The 19,905-nt window shown below is 41.9% G+C and overlaps 1 protein-coding gene across 1 annotated transcript; it reads right to left on the bottom strand.

Moving 5' to 3' along the window:
• Window positions 1-332: 332 nt before the first annotated feature.
• Window positions 333-19,858, bottom strand: ZNF589 (zinc finger protein 589). The gene is given in 9 exon segments (XM_007446221.1): window positions 333-372; window positions 841-953; window positions 1,164-1,228; window positions 1,231-1,299; window positions 1,302-1,618; window positions 1,620-1,659; window positions 7,106-7,232; window positions 16,513-16,554; window positions 19,652-19,858. Coding segments are annotated over 9 exon segments (1,020 nt in total).
• Between the last annotated feature and the right edge of the window lie 47 nt (window positions 19,859-19,905).

The following is a 19,905-nucleotide window of genomic DNA, read 5'->3' as shown; positions in this document are numbered from 1 at the left end:
TGAGTAACACCTAAAGTGGGGTAGAAGAGGATGCATCAAAGGCTAGAGACATAGACAAAAATAGAACAGGAAAGTGTCATAGAAGCCAACAGAAGGACACAGCTGAAGAAGGAAGTAGATAGAAGCAAAGACCACTTCTCCAAGAGGACCATCACTTGGTACCTCTGTTCTCAGAGGCTAGACCTCTGCCATCTTCATACTCACAGAGGGTGTAAGGGGTCAGAAGACTGTCCCTGAAGCCCTCGCAGAGCTCTAGCAGGGTGGTAATGGATGGTGGAGAGATTTGACTCCCAGTGTTTCTTATGAGGTCACCTCCAGCTAACACCTTACCCTCACTCCCTGTCAGGCTTCTCCTTGAGCATGTCCTCTGCTCTGTGATGAGGAGTGATGTCCAGCTAAAGCCTCACCCACACTACCTCACAATCAAGGCTTCTCCCTTGAGTGTGCCCTCTGATGTGGCTGACAACTGACTTGTTGCTAAAGTCATACTCTCACTCCTTGCACACCTAAGGCTTTTCCCTGAGTGTGTTCTCTGGTGTCTGATGAGGGCTGACTTATGGCTAAAGCCTTGCCCACATTCCCTGCACACATAAGACTTTTCCCCTGAGGGCACCCTCTGATGCGTGCTGAGAGCTGACTTGTGGCTGAAGTCTCGCCCACATACCCTGCAACTCGTAAGGCTTCTCTCCTGTGTGTGTCCTCTGGTGTGTGTTTAGGATTATCTTGAGGCTAAAACCCCACCCACACTCCCTGCAAACAAAAGGCTTCTCATCTGAACGTGTCCTGTGGTGTGTGATGAGGTGTGATTTCACCCTAAAGCCCTGGCTACAGTTCCTGCACACATAAGGCTTATCCCCTGTGTGAATCCTCTAGTGCTTAATGAGGTCTGACTTTTCACTAATGCCTCGCCCACACATCATGCAAAGGGCTTCTCCCTTGTGTGTATGTGACTTGTGGCTAAAAGCTTGCCCACACTTCCCTGCATACATAAAGCTTCTCACCTGAGCATGTACTCTGGTGGTTGTAGAGGGGTGACTTATCTATAAAGCCTTGCCCACAACTCCCCACATATATAAGGCTTTTCCCCTGTGTGTCCTCTGATGTCTGTTGAAATGTGACTTCCTGCTAAAGCTTCGCCCACACTTTCTGCACACAGGAGATATCTCCGCTTGTGACAGCCTGTGTCTGAAGAGGCTTGACTTCTGGCTAAAACCTAGTCCACACCTCTAAACCTGACTGCTCCAAATCCTGAGAGTTCTACCCTCTCAGGAATGTTGTCTGCTTCCCCAGAGCTTACCCCTGGGCTGGACTGAGCTGTACCTTCAACACTTTGTTGCCTCCCTGAGAGCTTACTGGTGGTCCCTGGGGTGGGCTAGAGAAAACCAATTAAGTCCGCTTCTCATTTGTACTCCAAAACAAAGGTGTAGATCCCATTCCTTGATCTTCTGCTTTGGCCCCCCAGTGGTTTTTATCAGAATGTTGTTGCTGCCGCTGCTGGTGGTCATCTGGGCAAGGATCCCCTGGTTGGAGTTGATTTCCTGCACATGAATATGGAATAAGATGACTGCAGAGTTCATGGTGGCTGAGAAATTGCTGACCGTCAAAGGCCAGAGGGCAGAGGGCAAAGGGGCCAGGGATGGACTTCTGGCTTTGAATCTGCTGAAGAAAGAAAGTTTTCAGTCAAAGTAGTCAGAGGAAGGGCTGGCTGGGCTTTTCTTCCTTGTCTTATAGTAAGAACTGGCCCATTAATCATTCACAGCCGTTAATGTCTGTCTCTCCAAGACATGCTTCACCAGACCTATATTTCCATTCAGCTTCTTTTGACTTTTTATTTGGAAATAATTTCAAATGTACAGAAAAGGTGCAAGAATAAGGACAATACAAAGAACAGCTGTATACCCTTTACCCTAATTACCTACTGCTAACATTTGTATGTTATATATGTATATGTGTGCATACGTATATGTATGTATTTTTTTTTCTTTGAATCATTTGAGAGTAAACTGCATACATCAATGCCCTTTACCCCTAAATACTTCAGTGTGTGTCTCATAAAAGTAGGGATATTCACTTTCTTTTTTCTTTTTTTTTTTTTTTTTGCTGTACGCAGGCCTCTCACTGTTGTGGCCTCTCCCGTTGCGGAACACAGGCTCCGGACGCACAGGCTCAGCTGCCACGGCTCACAGGCCCAGCCGGTCCGTGGCGTGTGGGATCCTCCCGGACCCGGGCACGAACCCGCGTCCCCTGCATCGGCAGGCAGACTCTCAACCACTGCACCACCAGGGAAGCCCTGCAGGTGGATTCTTAACCACTGTGCCATCAGGGAGTCCTCGGCATTGGCATTTTTTTTTTTTTTTTTGCAGTACACGGGCCTCTCACTGTTGTGGCCTCTCCCGGTGCGGAGCACAGACTCCGGATGAGCAGGCTCAGCGGCCATGGCTCACGGGCCTAGCCACTCCGCGGCATGGGGGATCTTCCCGGACCGGGGCACGAACCCGTGTCCCCTGCATCGGCAGGCAGACTCTCAACCACTGCGCCACCAGGGAAGCCCTTGGCATTGACTTTTAAAGGGAGAGATGATGAGATCTGCTGGAGGGCTGCAGTCATGGGGTGGGAGAGAAAGAGGACTTGAGGATGACTCCATGGTCTGAGAAACTGAATAAGCTGAACTGCTGTTACCTCGATGGGATAGTCTATGGAAGGGGCAGGTGGGGGGTGGCAGTCATATCAGGAGCTTAGTTCTGGGCATGTGGAGACACTTATGGGACATCCAATAGATGTCAAGCAGGCAGTCTGATATATATGAATGTAGATTTCAGGGGAGGAGTCCAAGCTTGGGAGGATGTCATAGACGGCTTGACAAAGGTCTGGGACCCCTCGTGCTCCTCTGTAGGTAAAGGTTTTCCACAGAATTTGAAAGTTCCTTCAACACCTGCCACAGTCTGGACAGGAGATCATGCTTTATGGGGTCATGGTCTGGCCCTCAGACTCACTGGGCTGGAAACTCCATCTTAACTGTGTCCTTCTCAGTTGCCCCGCGAAAACTTCCGCTTGAACTCTGGTAAAGTTAACATTTACATAATACTTTAACTATCATATATATTGCAATTTTGTCAATGGATCCAATAATGTCCTTTATAGCATTTTCCCCACAGTACAGGATTTAGTCTACTATCAGATATTACAATTAGTTTTCATATTTCTTTAGTTTCCTTTAGTGTCTCTTTCATGAGACTGGCATTTCTGAAGAACAGAGTTCTTTTTTGAGGGAACACTCCTCGTGTTCTAGAATATGTATAGAATGTTGCTGACATTTTCCTGTGATTAGATTCAGATTATGTACTGTAGTCAGTTTTTACATTTCACATCTTTTACTTGAATCAAAAAAAAAAACCCCAAAACCCACAGCAGAACCTATTATTCTATATATTATTCCAATAAATAATCTTCCAAGTAAGCATCAGAGGCATCTTCAACTTTGTATCTGCACTTACACTAAAATTATCTTCTAAGCCATAACCAGTTACACTGACACACACAGCTACAACCGTTTATTTCCAACAAGAGAGAACAATCCTATGACCTACATGGGAACATACTTTGTGACTTTTCCTGTGAGAAGCAAGAGTAGATTGATGTAGGAGTCACTCAGTCTGGTGTCTCCAATGCAGAAGGCAGCAGAGAATAGTTTAGCAGGGTTAAGTAACTTGTTCACAGTCACAAAGAAAGAAGAAACAAAACAGGGTTTGGGATGTGCTCTTAAATACTATACAAACCACAGATAACTCTGAACTAATCAGCATACAAAGGATTATTTTCTACTAAATCTGTCCTTAAGGGGGAAAAAAAAAAAGCTTCGAAGCAAATAATGAGACTCTTGCTGCTTTGACTAGGTCTCTGGAGAAAAGAAGCCAGTGAGAATTAAACCCCCTGACATAGAACGATCTGTTTGGGGAAAAACTCACCAAATTTGGCCTATAGACTAAATCTGGGGACAGGAGGTATTCTGGGCTTTGACCACAGTCTAGGGCTACAAAGCCATCCAGATCTCCTGATCAGGAGATTCCCAGACACCCAGTCCAACTGCACTGACTCTCAGGACAGAATGAGGGGTGGCTAAGCCATGCTGCTCCAGAGGATCTACTGAGACCAATCCTGCCTGGACCCTCATCCATCCAAAGGAAGTATTCCCTAGAGCCATGAGAGTTCTGCCCTGGGATCAAGAATAGAAGAATGGGATGGGAGCAGGTGACTAAAGCCCATTCCAATCTCTTCCTTCTTTATTCTACATTCCTAATAAATAGAACTCTTTACCTTATTTTTTAAAAAAACCAAAAAACCCCGTAACGTTCAGAGTAAAAATCAAGCCCTGAGAGTGGCCCACTGGGTTCCACATTCTTTCACAACCTATCGGCTTTCTGACTCCATCTATACTCCATCCTTCATTCCCTCCAATCTGAGTCACACTGAACTCCCTCCTGATGCCTTGCACTGGCTGGTTCCGATGTCTGGAACACCCTTCTCCCAGATATACTACTCATATATTCCAAGAACCCAGAACTGGACCTAACATATAATAGTTAATAAATACTTTTGCATGAATAAGTGATAGGAACAGAGTTAATTAAAAAAGAACTTAAAAGGTTAGGCAGAAGACTGACACGTTCTCAATACTGTCAGAATCAAAGGCTCCTTTTCATAGTCTATGTCTTGTAACATCTCATTTACTGTCTTGCAATGAGATTCATATTTAATAAAATGTCCCCATACACAGAATTTTTTAAAAAGAATGTAATGCCCTAACCAAAATATAAAAGAGAAATAAAAGCAAGTAATTTACAATAAAAAATTATGTATTTCAATATGAATTTCACAGGACTACATTAGGAGACATAATGAAGCAATGAGATGCTTACAGCTACAGGCAGATCACTGTGGACATGACAGTTACAAATGCAGACAGACATGGATGTGCCTTACTGATGACATGTGTATACTATATTGGTGACAGACATAGGTGTGCTGTATGGGTGGTAACTCAAACACTACAACCAGCAATGCCATTGGTCATGTGATGTTTTCATTTTTCTTTTTCCAGTCATGCTGCACAGCTTGCAGGATCTTAGTTCCCTGACCAGGGATTGAACACGGGCCACGGCAGTAAAAGCGCCGAGCCCTAACCAATGGACCACCAGGGAATTCCTATGTTCTTCATGCTGATGAACACTTCTGTTTTTTTTTTCTGCAAATGGCATTTTATCTATCTATCTATCTATCTATTTATCTAGATATCTATCTACATATTTATGGCTGCGTTGGGTCTTCACTGCTCCACATGGGCTTTCTCTACTTGTGGTGAGCGGGCTCTAGGCATGTGGGCACCAGTAGTTGTGGCATGCAGGCTCAGCAGTTGTGGCTTGTAGGCTCTAGAGCGCAGGCTTAGTAGTTGTGGCACACAGGCTTAGTTGCTCCGCAGCATGTGGGATCTTCCCAGCCCAGGGATTGAACCTGTGTCCCCTGCATTGGCAGGCGGATTCTTAACCACTGCGCCACCAGGGAAGTCCCTGGTGAATACTTCTTGATAAAGTTCAAAACTATTCTCCCTTGATTTACAACCTACTGTGTAAAAATTACTTTAGAATATTATCTAAAATAGATTTATATTCTAGATTCAGAGCATTACAGACAGATCCACGGCCTTGAGAGAAAAACCAGAAGAGGGAGGAAGAACTGATACAGATTTAAGGAACATTTTTAAAAAATGGAATGTGTGGATCTTGTCTGGATCCTGATTCAAATTCTCAAAAAGACTTTTTTGAGATGATCAGGTAAATTTGAACACAGACCAAGTGTCAGATGATACTGAAGCCCCACAGATAATGTGGTTACGTATGAAAAAAAAAAAAGTCCTTATTTCTTAGTTACATTGTGATATATTTAGGAGTGGTATGTCACATTATTTGGGATTTGTTTTAAGTAATACATCAATAAAAGAAAAATATAGAGAGAAAAGGAAGGATGAATCAAGTGCAGCAAAACAGTTTAAAGTCTGAAATGGACCCAACAGGATCCAAAGTTTCCATGTAAAGATTAATTTACTTTGAGATAATTTTAATATAGTTCTCAGAATCAATGAAATGCATGAGCGCAGAGACACAGAAGAAGACCACCAGACGAAACCAGGTAAAAACAAGACCAAATTAGTTTGGCCAGCTGAAAGCAAATTTAAATGGGTGAATCTTCACTGAGGCAGATGGAGAAACTAGGTCAGAAGCCAACTGGAGTGAAATGGGGCCAATTCAAACCGAGGAAAACAGTACATAACAGATCCAAGCAGACAAAAATAAATCAGAATTAATTAATTCATAGCTATGCCAAATAGAGAAAATTCTTGAAAAAGCTTCTGACAGAAATTTATGTGCAACTCTGAAAACAGGACTCTTAAGAATGCAGGAATATCCAGAATAATTTTGTATTTACCATCCTAGACAAGTAATCTGTTTCAGGTTTTAGATAAATGAAGAAAAATATGATTATAATATCAAATAACCTATAAAACACAAAACGGACAGATTTAATTACACTATAAGCTTTTTTAACTTCTAGGACACAGAGAGGCCTCTCCTATTACCTTCCTCTCCTCCTTGCTCTCTGTGCTCTGATCACGCCGGCCTCCTTCCTTTCCTATCTCGGGGTCTCAGCACTGGTTGTTCCCCGGCACAGAAGAGTCTCCCACTACATCCACATATCTAACTTCCTTACCTCCTTCAAGCCTTTACTCACACCCATCTCCTCACAGAGGCCTACCGTGATCACCCACCCCTGCCTCTACACCCCGGCACCCTGGATCCCCCTTATTCTGCTCTACTTATATTTGTATATATTACACATATTTTAAAACTATGTAGAGCTTATTATCCTCTAACATACATAATTTACTTATATATGCTATTTATTGTATATGTCAGTGTCACTATACTAGAATGACCAAAAAAATGCTTTATTGTTTTATTCAGAGATGTGTTCTAAGAGCTTAGAACATTGGCTGGCTATATGGTCAATAAATATATGAATGGAAAATTTAAGGAAGAGAACATATCCTCACCCAACAAGACTAGATTCCTGAAATTCTCCAGCATCACTTCTTTGTATAGGTTCCTCTGCTCAAGGCTCAATCTCTTCCACTCTGCCTCAGTGAAAATCACAACCACATCCTCGAATTTCACTGGTCCCTAAATCAACCAACAAATTCATACTCATCAAGTCACCATCAATTTTCACATGGAGAATGGAACTGGCTGTCCTGAAGAATCTCGCTACATAAGTAACGGATCTGAGGGTTTGCAGAGCTGGGCATTACTCCACACTTGGTTTGGTGTTATAACATGCAGAAAGCAGGACTAATCTATAAGACACACTCCTTGCCCTAAAACGCTTACATTTTAATTGGGAAAATTATTTTTGAATCAATGAGAAAACATTAAAGCAGAGTTCAGGAGTATGAATGTGACAACTTATAATAGATGAAATTCGAATGGAGGGTAGAAGACAAGCTATAGAAGTAAGGAAAGGCAGCACAGAGGCAGGGTACTGGGCATTAAGAAATGATGAAGATTAGAGAAAAAATAAGAGGCAACTCGGACTGTAGAGAAAAATGTGAGTGCCTCATGCCAGGTCTAGAATGAGTATTTGTTAACTCTGATTAAAATATATTTCTCTGAACAAAAGGAGATAGTGCTGAGGCACGCCAAGCTTTATCAAAGGATTCAAACTGTATTCCTTCAGCCTGCTGGTTAACTGCCAAATTATCGGCCACTCTGAAGGCTTGCGCCTAAGAGCATTCATCAGGAGTGGACAGTTGCTGCCTGAACCAGTCATGTGTTTGGGTTCTGAGAGGTGCCTCTATGTGTGGGGTCTGGGTGAGATGGGGAGCGCAGGCAAGGAGGCAAGGTGGGGCACTGTAGTGAACCAGCCTGGTCAAGACCTACTATGGGACTTCCCTGGTGGTGCAGTGGTTAAGAATCCACCTGCCAATGCAGGGGATATGGGTTTGAGCCCTGGTCTGCGAAGATCCCACATGCCGTGGAGCAACTAAGCCCTTGCACCACAACAACTGAGCCTGTGCTCTAGAGCCGGTGAGCCACAACTACCGAGCCCGCATGCTGCAACTACTGAAGTCCTCGCGCCTAGAGCCCGTGCTCCGCAACAAGAGAAGCCCACGCACCGCAACAAAGAGTAGCCCCCACTCACCGCAGCTAGAGAAAGCCCACGGGCAGCAACGAAGACACAACGCAGCCAAAAGTAAATAAATAAATAAATGTATTTAAAAAAAAAAAGACTTAACTACGTACTGAACATCTGGCCAGCTTAATAAAGGTCACTGGGTGCGTGCGTGCGCACACGCACACACACACACACACTCACACACACTCACACACAGATTTCTCTGCTTGAGAAAAGCAATTTATAAGATCCCTATCACTGTATATATTTTGACATTACCTTTTGTAAAGCCCTCCAACCTCTTAATATGTAGGGCAATATTTGAACATATAAAATGGTTGGCAGGGAGGATGGCAAGTAGTGGTTCCTGAGAATGGCATTTCCAGTTAAATGAAGTTTAACCTTAATCTATGGAAAAATTTTTAAGGAACATATTTACATTTTATGAAACTACATCGCAAGATCATCACTGTAAGAATGATATTACAGTCTTTATTTCAGAGAAAGAACACTGAGGCCCAGAGAACTTCCCCAAATGACAAGAAAACAACAGGACTGGGAAACAGTCCTTCACGGTTCCAGAGCCCTTATTCCCTTCACTGTAAGCTGCTTTTTCTTCCGTCATGCACCAGTTTTCTCTCACCTCTTTATTTCTTCCAAGTCTCAGAAACCTTGCTTCAACTTTTTGCATACTAGAACCATACCACATGCTTTCTCATCAGGTCTCTTCTTATTAGAATAGGTATATTCAGGGACATTTTCTCTCTTTAGTTATGCCTAAAAGGTGGTGTTGCCCTCAAGTCTCATGGTGGTCACCAAATTACTTACTTCTATTGAATTTAAGCATTATTTAATCCATTACCATCTGCTGCAACCTCTGGGTTGTCTGTGTCACTACTGCCTTGCCCTAGATTTTTAACTATCAAGCTCCTTCAGTCTGTGGAATTGAGGGACATGTGTACATCATTCTCAGCTATCTTTGATCACCCTGAATGCCTATTTTCTGACTTGCTTCCTCCTATTCTCAGGTCTATTTCAGTCTTCTATCTAGCCCACCTTCTAAGTGGTTTTTCACACCCTAGGAGTTGGTGATGTATACTCCAGGTTCTACAACTAAACTAATTAAGTTTCTGTCACATCAAAGACCACAGTTGGGGGGCTGAGGTGGTGGACTGAGCCACAAGGTTACCAAGCCAGAGCTTCTAGGCAGTCTTGCTTCAGAGCTAGATTCTAAAATAGATTTAAAATCCAATACACAGAAGTGGCAAAAGGAGTAAAGAATAATAATGATGCTGAATTGAGAGTGGGAAACTAGGTACAAATACAGAAATCACTGGGTGTGTGGGTTTGGGGAGAGATGTCAAATACACACCCTGACAGCCCAGGCAATCAGGCTTTGTATAGTGTAGGAGGGAAGACATATTTCTAGACAACAAGCTGGGACCCACAATTAGGCAGCCAAGACCTATGGGGGGAATGGCGTGGGGGCCCTCTCAAGCTTTCCATGACCAGCTTCTTCTGGCATATTCTGGTCCTCATATTCTTAATAATCTTTCCCCTATTCTTCTTACATCAGGTCTCACACTTTCTCTTGCTCACACCTTGTGTCTTTCATGTTCCAGCAACTTTTCCATTTCTTTCTTGCTTTCTCTTCCCCCTCTACTTCCCTCACTTAAGCATAAGACTGGCTCAGCTAGAAGGAAAGCCAGGATTTTTGCACAATGGATGTGTTAAGAACCCAACCTGCAGAACCAAATGCCACAAATCCAAATCCCAGCTCCATTACTTTATAAAATATGTAACCTTGGGTAACTTACATAAGCTCTCTGTCTTAGTTTCTACATCTATAAAATGGGTTTGATAATGACATCTACTTTCAGGGTTGTTGGATTAAATGAATTAATAAGTGCTTAGATCAATGCCTGACATGAAGTAAATATTTGTTATTACTATTTATTATAATTAAGCAATATAATGTTTTATATTTAAGTGAGAACTGACTTTAAAGATAAATAATTTTTGGTTCTCAAAAAGTAATCAAACACTCCAGCCAAGGCAATAAGGCAAGAAAAGGAAATAAGAGCATAGACATTTGGTAAGGAAGAAACAGAACTGTCCCTATTTGCAGATAACATGGTTGTCTATGTAGAAAATCCAAAATAATCTACAAAATAGATCACAGAATTAATAAATGAGTCCATGAGGGCCACAAGATACAAGAAGACCACAGAAAAGTCAATCACATTCCTATATACTAGCAATGACCACATGGAAACAAATTAAAAACATAATGCCATTTGCAATCATTTCAAGAAAATGAGATAGCTAAAACATAAATCCAGTAAAATTTGTACAGAGTCTTTATGGTGATGAAAGAAAGCAAAGATCTAACTAAATGGAGAGACACACCATGTTCATGGCTTGCAAGACTTGACACAGTGAAGATGTCAATTCTCCCCAAAATCATCTATAGATTTAAAACAATTCCTATCAAAATCTCGAGATATTTTGTAGATACAGACAAGCTTATTCTCCAGTTTATATGATAAGGCAAAGGAAGCAGAAGAACAAAGTGAGAGAGTCACTATACCTGATATTAAAATTATTACTTACTATTTGGTCACTACAATAACCAAAACAGCATAATATTGGTGGAAGAATAGACACAAATCAATGAAAGAGTACTGAGAACCCAGAAAGAAGCCAACATGAGTACATCAAATTGATTTTTGATGAAGGTGCAAAAGCAATTCAATAGAGGAAGAAGAGTCGTTTCAAAAAATTGTGCTGGAACAACTGGACATCCACGGGTAAAAAAATTAACATCAACCTAAAACCTCATACTTTATACAAAAAATTATTCAAAATGGATATTAGATTTAAATGTAAAACTATAAAACTTTTAGAAGAAAATATAAGAGAACACCTTCAAGACCTAGGGCTAGGCAGAGTTCTTAGTCATGACACCAAAACCATGATCCATAAAGAAAAAATAAATAAACTGGACTGCATCAAAATTAAAACTTTTGTACCACAAAAGACTTCCACACCTCTTCCAGAAAACAGAAGCAGGGGGAGCCCTTCCTAACTCATCTATGAGGCCAGCATTACCCTAATACCAGAAAAGACATTAGAATACCCCAAACCAGACAAAGACATTAGAAAGGAAAACCACAGATCAGTATATCTAATGAATACAGACACAAAAACCCCCAACAAAATACAAGCAAATCAAACCCAAAAATGTATAAGAAGAACTATACACCATAACCAGGGGGGACTTACTATAGGTTTGCAGAGCTGGTTCAACACTTGAAAAGCAATCAATGTAATTCACCTTAAAAACAGGCTAAAGAAACAAAATCAGGGACTTACCTGGCGGTCCAGCAGTTAAGACTCTGCGCTTCCACTGCAGGAGGCACGGGTTCGATCCCTGGTCAAGGAACTAAGATCCCACATGCTGTGTGGTGCAGCCAAAGGAAAAAAAAAACAGGAGGGTTTAGCTGGTGAAGCAAGGATTTTTTTAGAGGGGTGAAACTATTCTGCATAATACTGTAATGGTGGATACGTGGCACTATGCACTTATCAAAACCCCAGAACCTTACAGCACAAAGTATAAACCTTAATGTGTGTAAATTTTAAAAATTCATTTAGGAGGTCAGGGGATCCCAGGATGGAATGAAGAATGTGAAAAAAATGTATTACAAATATATGAAATAACCTCCCTAAAGGTGGTGGAGAAAAAAGGAGCTAATCTAAGTAGTTTACTTTGGAAATGAGTGGCATCTGTAGACAAAAGGAACTATATATAAATAAGTACTATATGCTAATTGATAAAGTTGTTTCCACAGGGGCACAGGTAAACAATTCTGAAGTCACTATACTTATAAACTGGAATTGAAAAATTAAGTGAATGGATGGTGAATAGTGGAAGTCAGGTTTCTCACTGTTGGTGGGAGGTTATAAATAAGCAAGGTGAGGAGGCTAGAATGACCCATGTGGTAATGGATTTGAGCTGGAGGCATCAGAACAAACTCATCTTTAGCTTAATATAATTACATAAAGAAATATTTATAAACGAGTATATACAGAGATTAGTATACACAACCACATTTCTTTTCTCTGTCAGCTGAGAGGGCCTGGAAGCAATGACACTCCAGTAGCAAAGGGCACACCTAGCATACAGATCTTGGTTTCTAATATCATTCTCCAATGAAAGGAGCAACGGCTGATCTGAGGACTGGAGCAGGACATAAACAAAATGAGCCTGGAGCATACTGTAGAGCCAGAAAGTAAGGAAGTACTTAAAAAAGGCAAAAAAACACAATAATGGGAGCATGTCAAAGGGACACAAGAACCAACTAAAGAGCTCCTGAAACAATATGAGCAACAAAATAAAGTGATACTGGGTTATAACCCAAAGTATAAAATACATAACCATGACTCATACTGATATAAATAAATGAATAAATCAAATAAATAAATAAATGGAGGAGAATACACAAATTTCCCATGCAGAACAATTCCAAACAATTTATGTAGTTACTCGACCCTCAAAGAGGTGGACTGTACCCACGCTTCAAGTGGGCTCTGCATAGTGACTTCTTTCCAGAGTATAAGTTATGGGGAAGGCAGGGTAGTAACTTTACAGTGTAGAAACCTGACAACCCTCCTTCTGCCAAATGATCAAGGTTAACATTAACAGTGGTAAGTAATGCTGATACTATCTACCATTGGCATGATGTGATAAGAAGAGTATTTCACCTCTGTGGTGTTCCTCCCAGAAAACTGTATCTCAGTCTAATCAGAAAAAACATCAAGTCTCACCCATACCTGATTTCAACGATAAATAGATGAGAATTTGGACTTGGAGTATGCTGGAATGGGTTAAAACTTTTGGGGCTGTTGGCTTGGGGTAAATGTATTTTGCATGCTAGAAGGATGTGAATGGCGGGGGGGGACGAGGACGGAATGTTATGGACTGAACTGCATCCCCCCAAAATTCATAGGTTGAAGTCTAACCCTCAATGTGACTCATTTGAAGACACAGCCTTTCGGGAGATAGTTAAAGTTAAATTAGGTCATAAAGTTATGGTGTCCTTATAAACAGAGGAAGAGACGCCAGGAATGTGCATGTGAACAGAGGAAAGGCCATGTGAGGACACACAGTGAGAAGGCAGCCATCTGCAAGCCAGGAAGAAAGTTCTCACTAGAAACCAACCCTGCTGGCACCTTAATCTTGGACTTCCAGCCTCCAAAACTATGAGAAAATAAATGTCTGTTGTTTAAGTCACCCAATCTGTGATATTGAGGTATGACAGCTGAAAAATACTAAAACAGTATCTCTTACTCAAAGTGACGCCTAAAAAAATGAGGATTTGTACCCACTTTCTCCGGTTACAGGAACGCTGGATGTTTATTTTTGTAATAATAAATGTCCCAAATGTAAAAAAAAAAAAAAAAATTGGACAAATCCCAATTAAGGGACAATCTATAAAATACCTGACCTAAACACCTCCTTGCAGACATGACAACCAATGTAGTACGACAGCCTGAATGGGATATTGGAACAGAAAGAGGACATTAGGTAAAAACTAAGGAAATCTGAATAAAGTATGGACTTAGTTAATAATAACATAAAAATTGGTTTATTAATTGTGACAAGAATACCATACTAATGTAAGATGTTAATAACAGGGAAAACTAGATGTGGGATATATGGGAATTCTTTTTATATACTGTCCTTGCAATTTTTCTGTAAATCTGAAACTATTTTAAAAAACCTTAAAAAATAGTATCATTCCAATACACTAACATCAAAACAAAACATGAAATACTGAGAGATAAATTTAACAAAATATGTGCTGGACATGTACATCAAAAACTAAGATTCCTAAGACAAAGATCTGTATAAGTGAAGATATACTGTGTTGATGGACCAGAAGACTCAATAATGTTAAGATGTTAGTTCTCCCCCATACTGATGTAAAAATGCAAAGCCATTCTAATCAAAATCTCATTGCAGGGCTTCCCTGGTGGCGCGGTGGTTAAGAATCCGCCTGCCAATGCAGGGCACACGGGTTTGAGCCCTGGTCTGGGAAGATCCACATGCCGCGGAGCAACTAAGCCTTTGCACCACAACTACTGAGCCTGTGCTCTAGAGCCTGCAAGCCACAACTACTGAAGCCCGCGTGCCTAGAGCCCGTGCTCCGCGACAAGGGAAGCCACCGCAATGAGAAGCCTGCACACCGCAACAAAGAGTAGCCCCTACTCGTCGCAATTACAGAAAGCCCGCGCACAGCAACCAAGACCCAACGCAGCCAAAAATAAATAAATAAATTTATATTAAAAAATAATCTCATTGGGGGCTTCCCCAGTGGCACAGTGGTTGGGAATCTGCCTGCCAATGCAGGGGACGCAGGTTCGTGCCCCGGTCCGGGAGGATCCCACATGCCGCGAAGCAGCTGGGCCCATGAGCCATGGCCGCTGGGCCTGCGCGTCCAGAGCCTGTGCTCGGCAGCAGGAGAGGCCACAACAGTGAGAGGCCCGCGTACCACCACAAAAAAAAAAAAAATAATAATAATAATAATAATCTCACTGTAGAAACTGATAAGCTGATTCTAATATTTAAATGAAAATGCAAAGGACCTAGATTATACAAAGCAATCTCAATAAAGTCTTGGGGAGGTAGTAGAAATAAGGCAGTTACTTCCCTGTTAGAAAGGGATTTGCTCCCAAGTCACTCTCATCTCTGACAATCAAGGTTGGTATCTGTGGTCCTAGGGCCTGGAAACTGACTATCGCTAATGCAAAATTCCCTGAGGAAAATACCAGTGATGTAGCTGCTATGTTTTCTGTCCTGTATCCTTTCACGAAGCTACCTAGATTTAATGCAGAGTTAAAATGCATTGTGTACCATTAGATTGTCAATCCAAAACCTAAGACCATTCTTTGTGGCTGTGCATTGTTTTAACAGCTACAGGCGAACACTTGGTCATGTCTTTCCCTGAACTATTTTGTTTTAACTGTCTTCATCATAATTACCAGGTGTCATTATTTCCTATTTCTATGCATTATTTCCCAAAGACTACTGGCTCTTTGAGAATAAGGACAGTGTACTTACATTCTGTTTGGCTAGTTCACAGAATTTTACACAGTCCTGCAGCCAAGAATTAGTAAATTACACTTTTGGTGTAGAAAAGAAGATGGGATCAGGGGAGCAAGGGTGGGATGAAGCATCAGAACAAGAAGGTGAATTCTCCATGTTCTTTTATCATTGAATAGTTTTCTAGGACGAAAAAAAGTCAACAAGGCCTCACAGAAAACTCATGGCTTTGAGAGTCAGAGCAATCTGAGTTCAATTTACGTGTTCATGTGTGATTATAAGAAAGTCACGAAATCCCTCTGAACCAGACGTCTCCCAAAGGGGGACTCTCTTTACCTCATAAAGTTGTTTTAAGGATAAACACAGGACTGAAATTATGGATGAAACAGTATCATGTCTTAAATTTGCTTTAAAATAATTCAGTAAGGTTGGAGATGAAACAAAACTAGCCATGAGGGCTTCCCTGGTGGCACAGTGGTTGAGGGTCTGCCTGCCCATGCAGGGGACACGGGTTTGTGACCCGGTCTGGGAGGATCCTGCGTGCCACGGAGCGGCTAGGCCTGTAAGCCATGGCCGCTGAGCCTGCGCGTCCGGAGCCTGTGCTCCGCAACGGGAGAGGCCGCAGTGGTGGGAGGCCCGCGTACCACACACACACAAATTAATTAATTAAAAAAAATAAAACTGGCCATGAGTTGATAGTTACTGAAGTAAGTCGATGGATACACGAGGGTTCATTAACTCTTTTCTTCTACTTTTAGATATGCTTGAAAATTTCAGTAATAGTTAAAAAGAATTCCAGTGTATAAGACCAGGCTATGAGATACTATTAAGGTAATATAATTATTTGTGTGAACTCTGATGAAGGGAACTTTAATAGTGCATTTTAGGACGTTAATAACCCCACGTTTTTATTAAAAGTTACCCTTGTTTTAGAATGCCCTAAATTCTTCATATTAAACTTAGTTATGTTTTTTTATAAGCTCAGAAAGTTAAAAAAAACTAAATGCAGAAATCATTATAAAGTGCCTACCACAACGGCAAACACAGGCATGAATGCTGATCTGACGAACGTTGATGGCCACCTCAGTGTTCATCTCTGCCTCCCTCCCCAAGAAAGAGAGATGCGCTGAATCTCTGAGAAATAAACTAGCATTTCAGAGAAGAGAAAGGTGGCCCCAACTCACCAGATATCTAGGCTTCTCCTCTTTACCAAGTCTGGCAGAGTCCTTAAAAGACAGAACTGGGGAAAGAAACAGCAGCCTTGAGAACCCAGGCCTATCAGGATTATTCCTGAGAACCCTTCTGGGTCTCAGCTGTGGCCACTTGTGCCTTCTCACCTGAACCAGAAGTCTCAGCCCCTCCTTACCCCATCCAGGACCTCAGCTCCTCTCACCTCTCACCTTAACGCTTCAGTTAACCTCTACGGTCTACACCCCTTCCTTGTTTACTTATGTTTTTAAAGAAATACTGATCTTAATTAAATATAATAAGGTAAATTCTAAGTACCCATCATCTTTCCACCCTAAAAATCAGCAAAACTGTTCCGACAAGGCGTAGTTTTTTTCCCCATACTTGTTACATGGCTCCAGTTACCCCCACCAGAAAAAAATTTATGAAAATATTAAACACAGAAATATAAATGTGATTTAAGAAAAATGAATTTTTAAAATTTCAATGTTTTTCCTTACTTTATATACAAGAGCACTAGTAAAGAGTAGAAGGTATTAAAGACCACTACAACAGCATTTCTAAAATGCAGCTTGCCTTACTCCCCTTAAAAACAAATTACCTTGGTGGCGCAGTGGTTAAGAATCCACCTGCCAATGCAGGGGACACAGGTTCAAGCTCTGGTCCGGGAAGATCCCACATGCCATGGAGCAACTAAGCCTGTGCGCCACAACTACTGAGCCTGTGCTCTAGAGCCCGCGAGCCACAACTACTGACCCTGTGTGCCACAACTACTGAGCCTGCGTGCCACAACTACTGAAGCCCACATGCCTAGAGCCTGTGCTCTGCAGCAAGAAAAGCCACTGCAATGAGAAGCCCGTGCACCGCTATGAAGAGTAGCCCCTGCTCGCTGAAGAGTAGCCCCCACTTGCCACAACTAGAGAAAGCCTGCAGACAGCAACAAAGACCCAATGCAGCCAAAAATAAATAATTTATTTATTAAAAAAAACAAAAAAAAACAAATTACCATGGAATTTTAAAAGGCAAGACTTTAACATCTTGGGTGCCTGAAACTAACACAACATTGTAAACCAACTATACTCAAAGAAAAAAGAAAAAAAAAAAACACACCACCACACACACACACACAAAACCATCTTGGGTGGAAACTTAAGCTTTCCCTGCCATCTCTTCAATGAGAGGAAATAAAAAGAACATGTTTCTGATCCCTGCGGAAGGCATCACTAAAGGAGGGTCTAAGCAGTAGCCCTAAGCTTCCTCCTTGACACCCCTCACATCAGTGAGAAAGAGAGGGAGATACTGATAAGGCATACCTGTCTACAAGATATATGGAAGCTTATAATTTGACCCACTCCTTCTTGGGCTCCTCAGAGGGTTACAGTGTGGTTAGTTGGAGGGATTTAGCCAAGGGTGGCCTTGTCCTCGGTATTGGAAAAAAAAAAAAAAAGGTCCTCAAAGTGATGATGACATCGCTCTGTTGAAATAATCACCATCTGGGGAAACACTCTAAATGGACCCCAACAGCAACCCTGGCTTCTGTACTAAGCTAAGGAGAATGTGTCAGATGATTCAAGAAAGACATTTACACAATACAGCCTTAGAAAACCATCATTCTGTCCTGTAAAATGTCCCAAATCTACACATTCATCCAGAACTGCACATCCCTGTGAAAAATGAAGCAGTTTAAAATTAAAAAATAAAATTATAGTGTTGTTTGATAAGGATCTTGGGCAATTTGTCAAGTCACAACCATAGTTAGCACTGTGGTTTGAGTGACTTAGCTACTGTTTTTCTGACATGGCCTTCCTATAAGCAACCAGGTTCCTGAAGATAAATGCAAGAGAGGAAAAAAAAAATCCAGTAATCTTACTATTGCAAGTTCTAAAGTTTTAGAAGAAAAAAATGTGTACCACATTTGACCACTCCCAGTGGCTAGATCTGAGCAGCACACAAGGAGGTGGCTCCTCAGTCTGCTCAGAGCCTCCCCCTGCCAGAGACAGGGTGGCTCTGATCCCACTAAGCAGGTGGGAAAACTGAGGTACACAGAGTAGCCTCACACAGCTGAGTTGAGCCTCACACAGTTGAGGATCCCTCAACTGACTCTTAGGTGTCATCCTCTCTCCCCATCATGAGACCACTGAGCGGCAAGAGGTGTTGGATGACAGGCACAGTCCAGGACTTCACCAGCAGGTGCCTCTGTCCATGTTGGACACTCTGCACAGCATTCAAGGAAGTCAAAGATCCTTTCTAGCTCAGTGTACTACAAAATATCTTTGCCATTCGTGACAACAGGGAAAATCATTCTCCTTTTAAAGTTCAACTTAGTGGTTACTGTCTCTACTTTCTTCAGTTTTACTGTCCTTCAATTGAACTGGACCTGGCACATTGGGCAGAGGTAGAGCCCATCCTCAAAGAGTGGACAGAAGGAGACAGAGATGCCCCTACCACAGGACAAAGAGCTGAGTGCTGGACCAGGGGTTGGCAAACTATGCACAGAACAAATCTGGTCTACTGCCTGTTTTTATACCACTCATGAGCTAAGAAGAGTGTTTATATTTTTAAATGGTTGAAAATGTAAAAAACAGAATATTATCACATGGCACATGAAAATCATATGTAATTCAAATTTCAAGGTCCACAAATAAAGTTTTATTGGAACATAGCAATGTCCATTCATTTATCTATTTGGCTGCTTTTATACAACAGCAGAGTTGAGTAGTTGCTACAGAAACCATGAAGCCCACAAGGCCTAAAATATTTATCATCTGGCCCTTTACATAAAAAGTTTGCCAAGCCCTATTCTAGACTGCACTTGTTTGTTTGTTATATCCAAAGTTATTTGCTTTGGACTCTGGTCTTCTCCCCTGAGGTCTCTGCCATTATTGTAGCAATTTGACTTTTGGCATTCAGATGGCAGGCAGTTGTCAGAAATGGCAGCTGTGTGTCTTCAGGTCCTGTTTTCCTTTTTTTTGATTCCATGTTTCACTGCCTGCACAACCCACCTTCAGTTTACCAGCTAGTCAGTTGTTGGTTTGGAGGCCAATCAGCTTGAAGCCCCTATGGGCCCATTCCAACATGGACTCTGGCTGATCTCCAGCTCTTCAGGACTGCTGAGAAGGGCCTGCCAATTCATACCCTGGTTTTCTCCAAGGCCTGGTACATGGCCTTCCTATAAGCAACCAGGTTCCTGAAGGTGGCCAGGTTAAAGTACTGGCTGAGCAGTCTCAGGGCCACCTGCTTGCTCAGAGACACCTCAGAGAACTCGCCATCACCAAAACACTGGACCCATCTCAGGCCAGAAATGACCTGGTGCTTGAAGGCAGCCTTCCAGAACACCACCATGACAAGCCACCAGGGAAAACCCTTGCATTTTCCCAGATGAAGACCTG

This window comes from Lipotes vexillifer, unplaced genomic scaffold (genome assembly GCF_000442215.2).
Source record: "Lipotes vexillifer unplaced genomic scaffold, Lipotes_vexillifer_v1.1 scaffold491, whole genome shotgun sequence".
Classification (NCBI taxonomy): domain Eukaryota; kingdom Metazoa; phylum Chordata; class Mammalia; order Artiodactyla; family Lipotidae; genus Lipotes; species Lipotes vexillifer.
The sequence above is the reverse complement of the archived record's forward strand: the minus strand, read 5'-3'. Positions and strand labels throughout refer to the sequence as shown.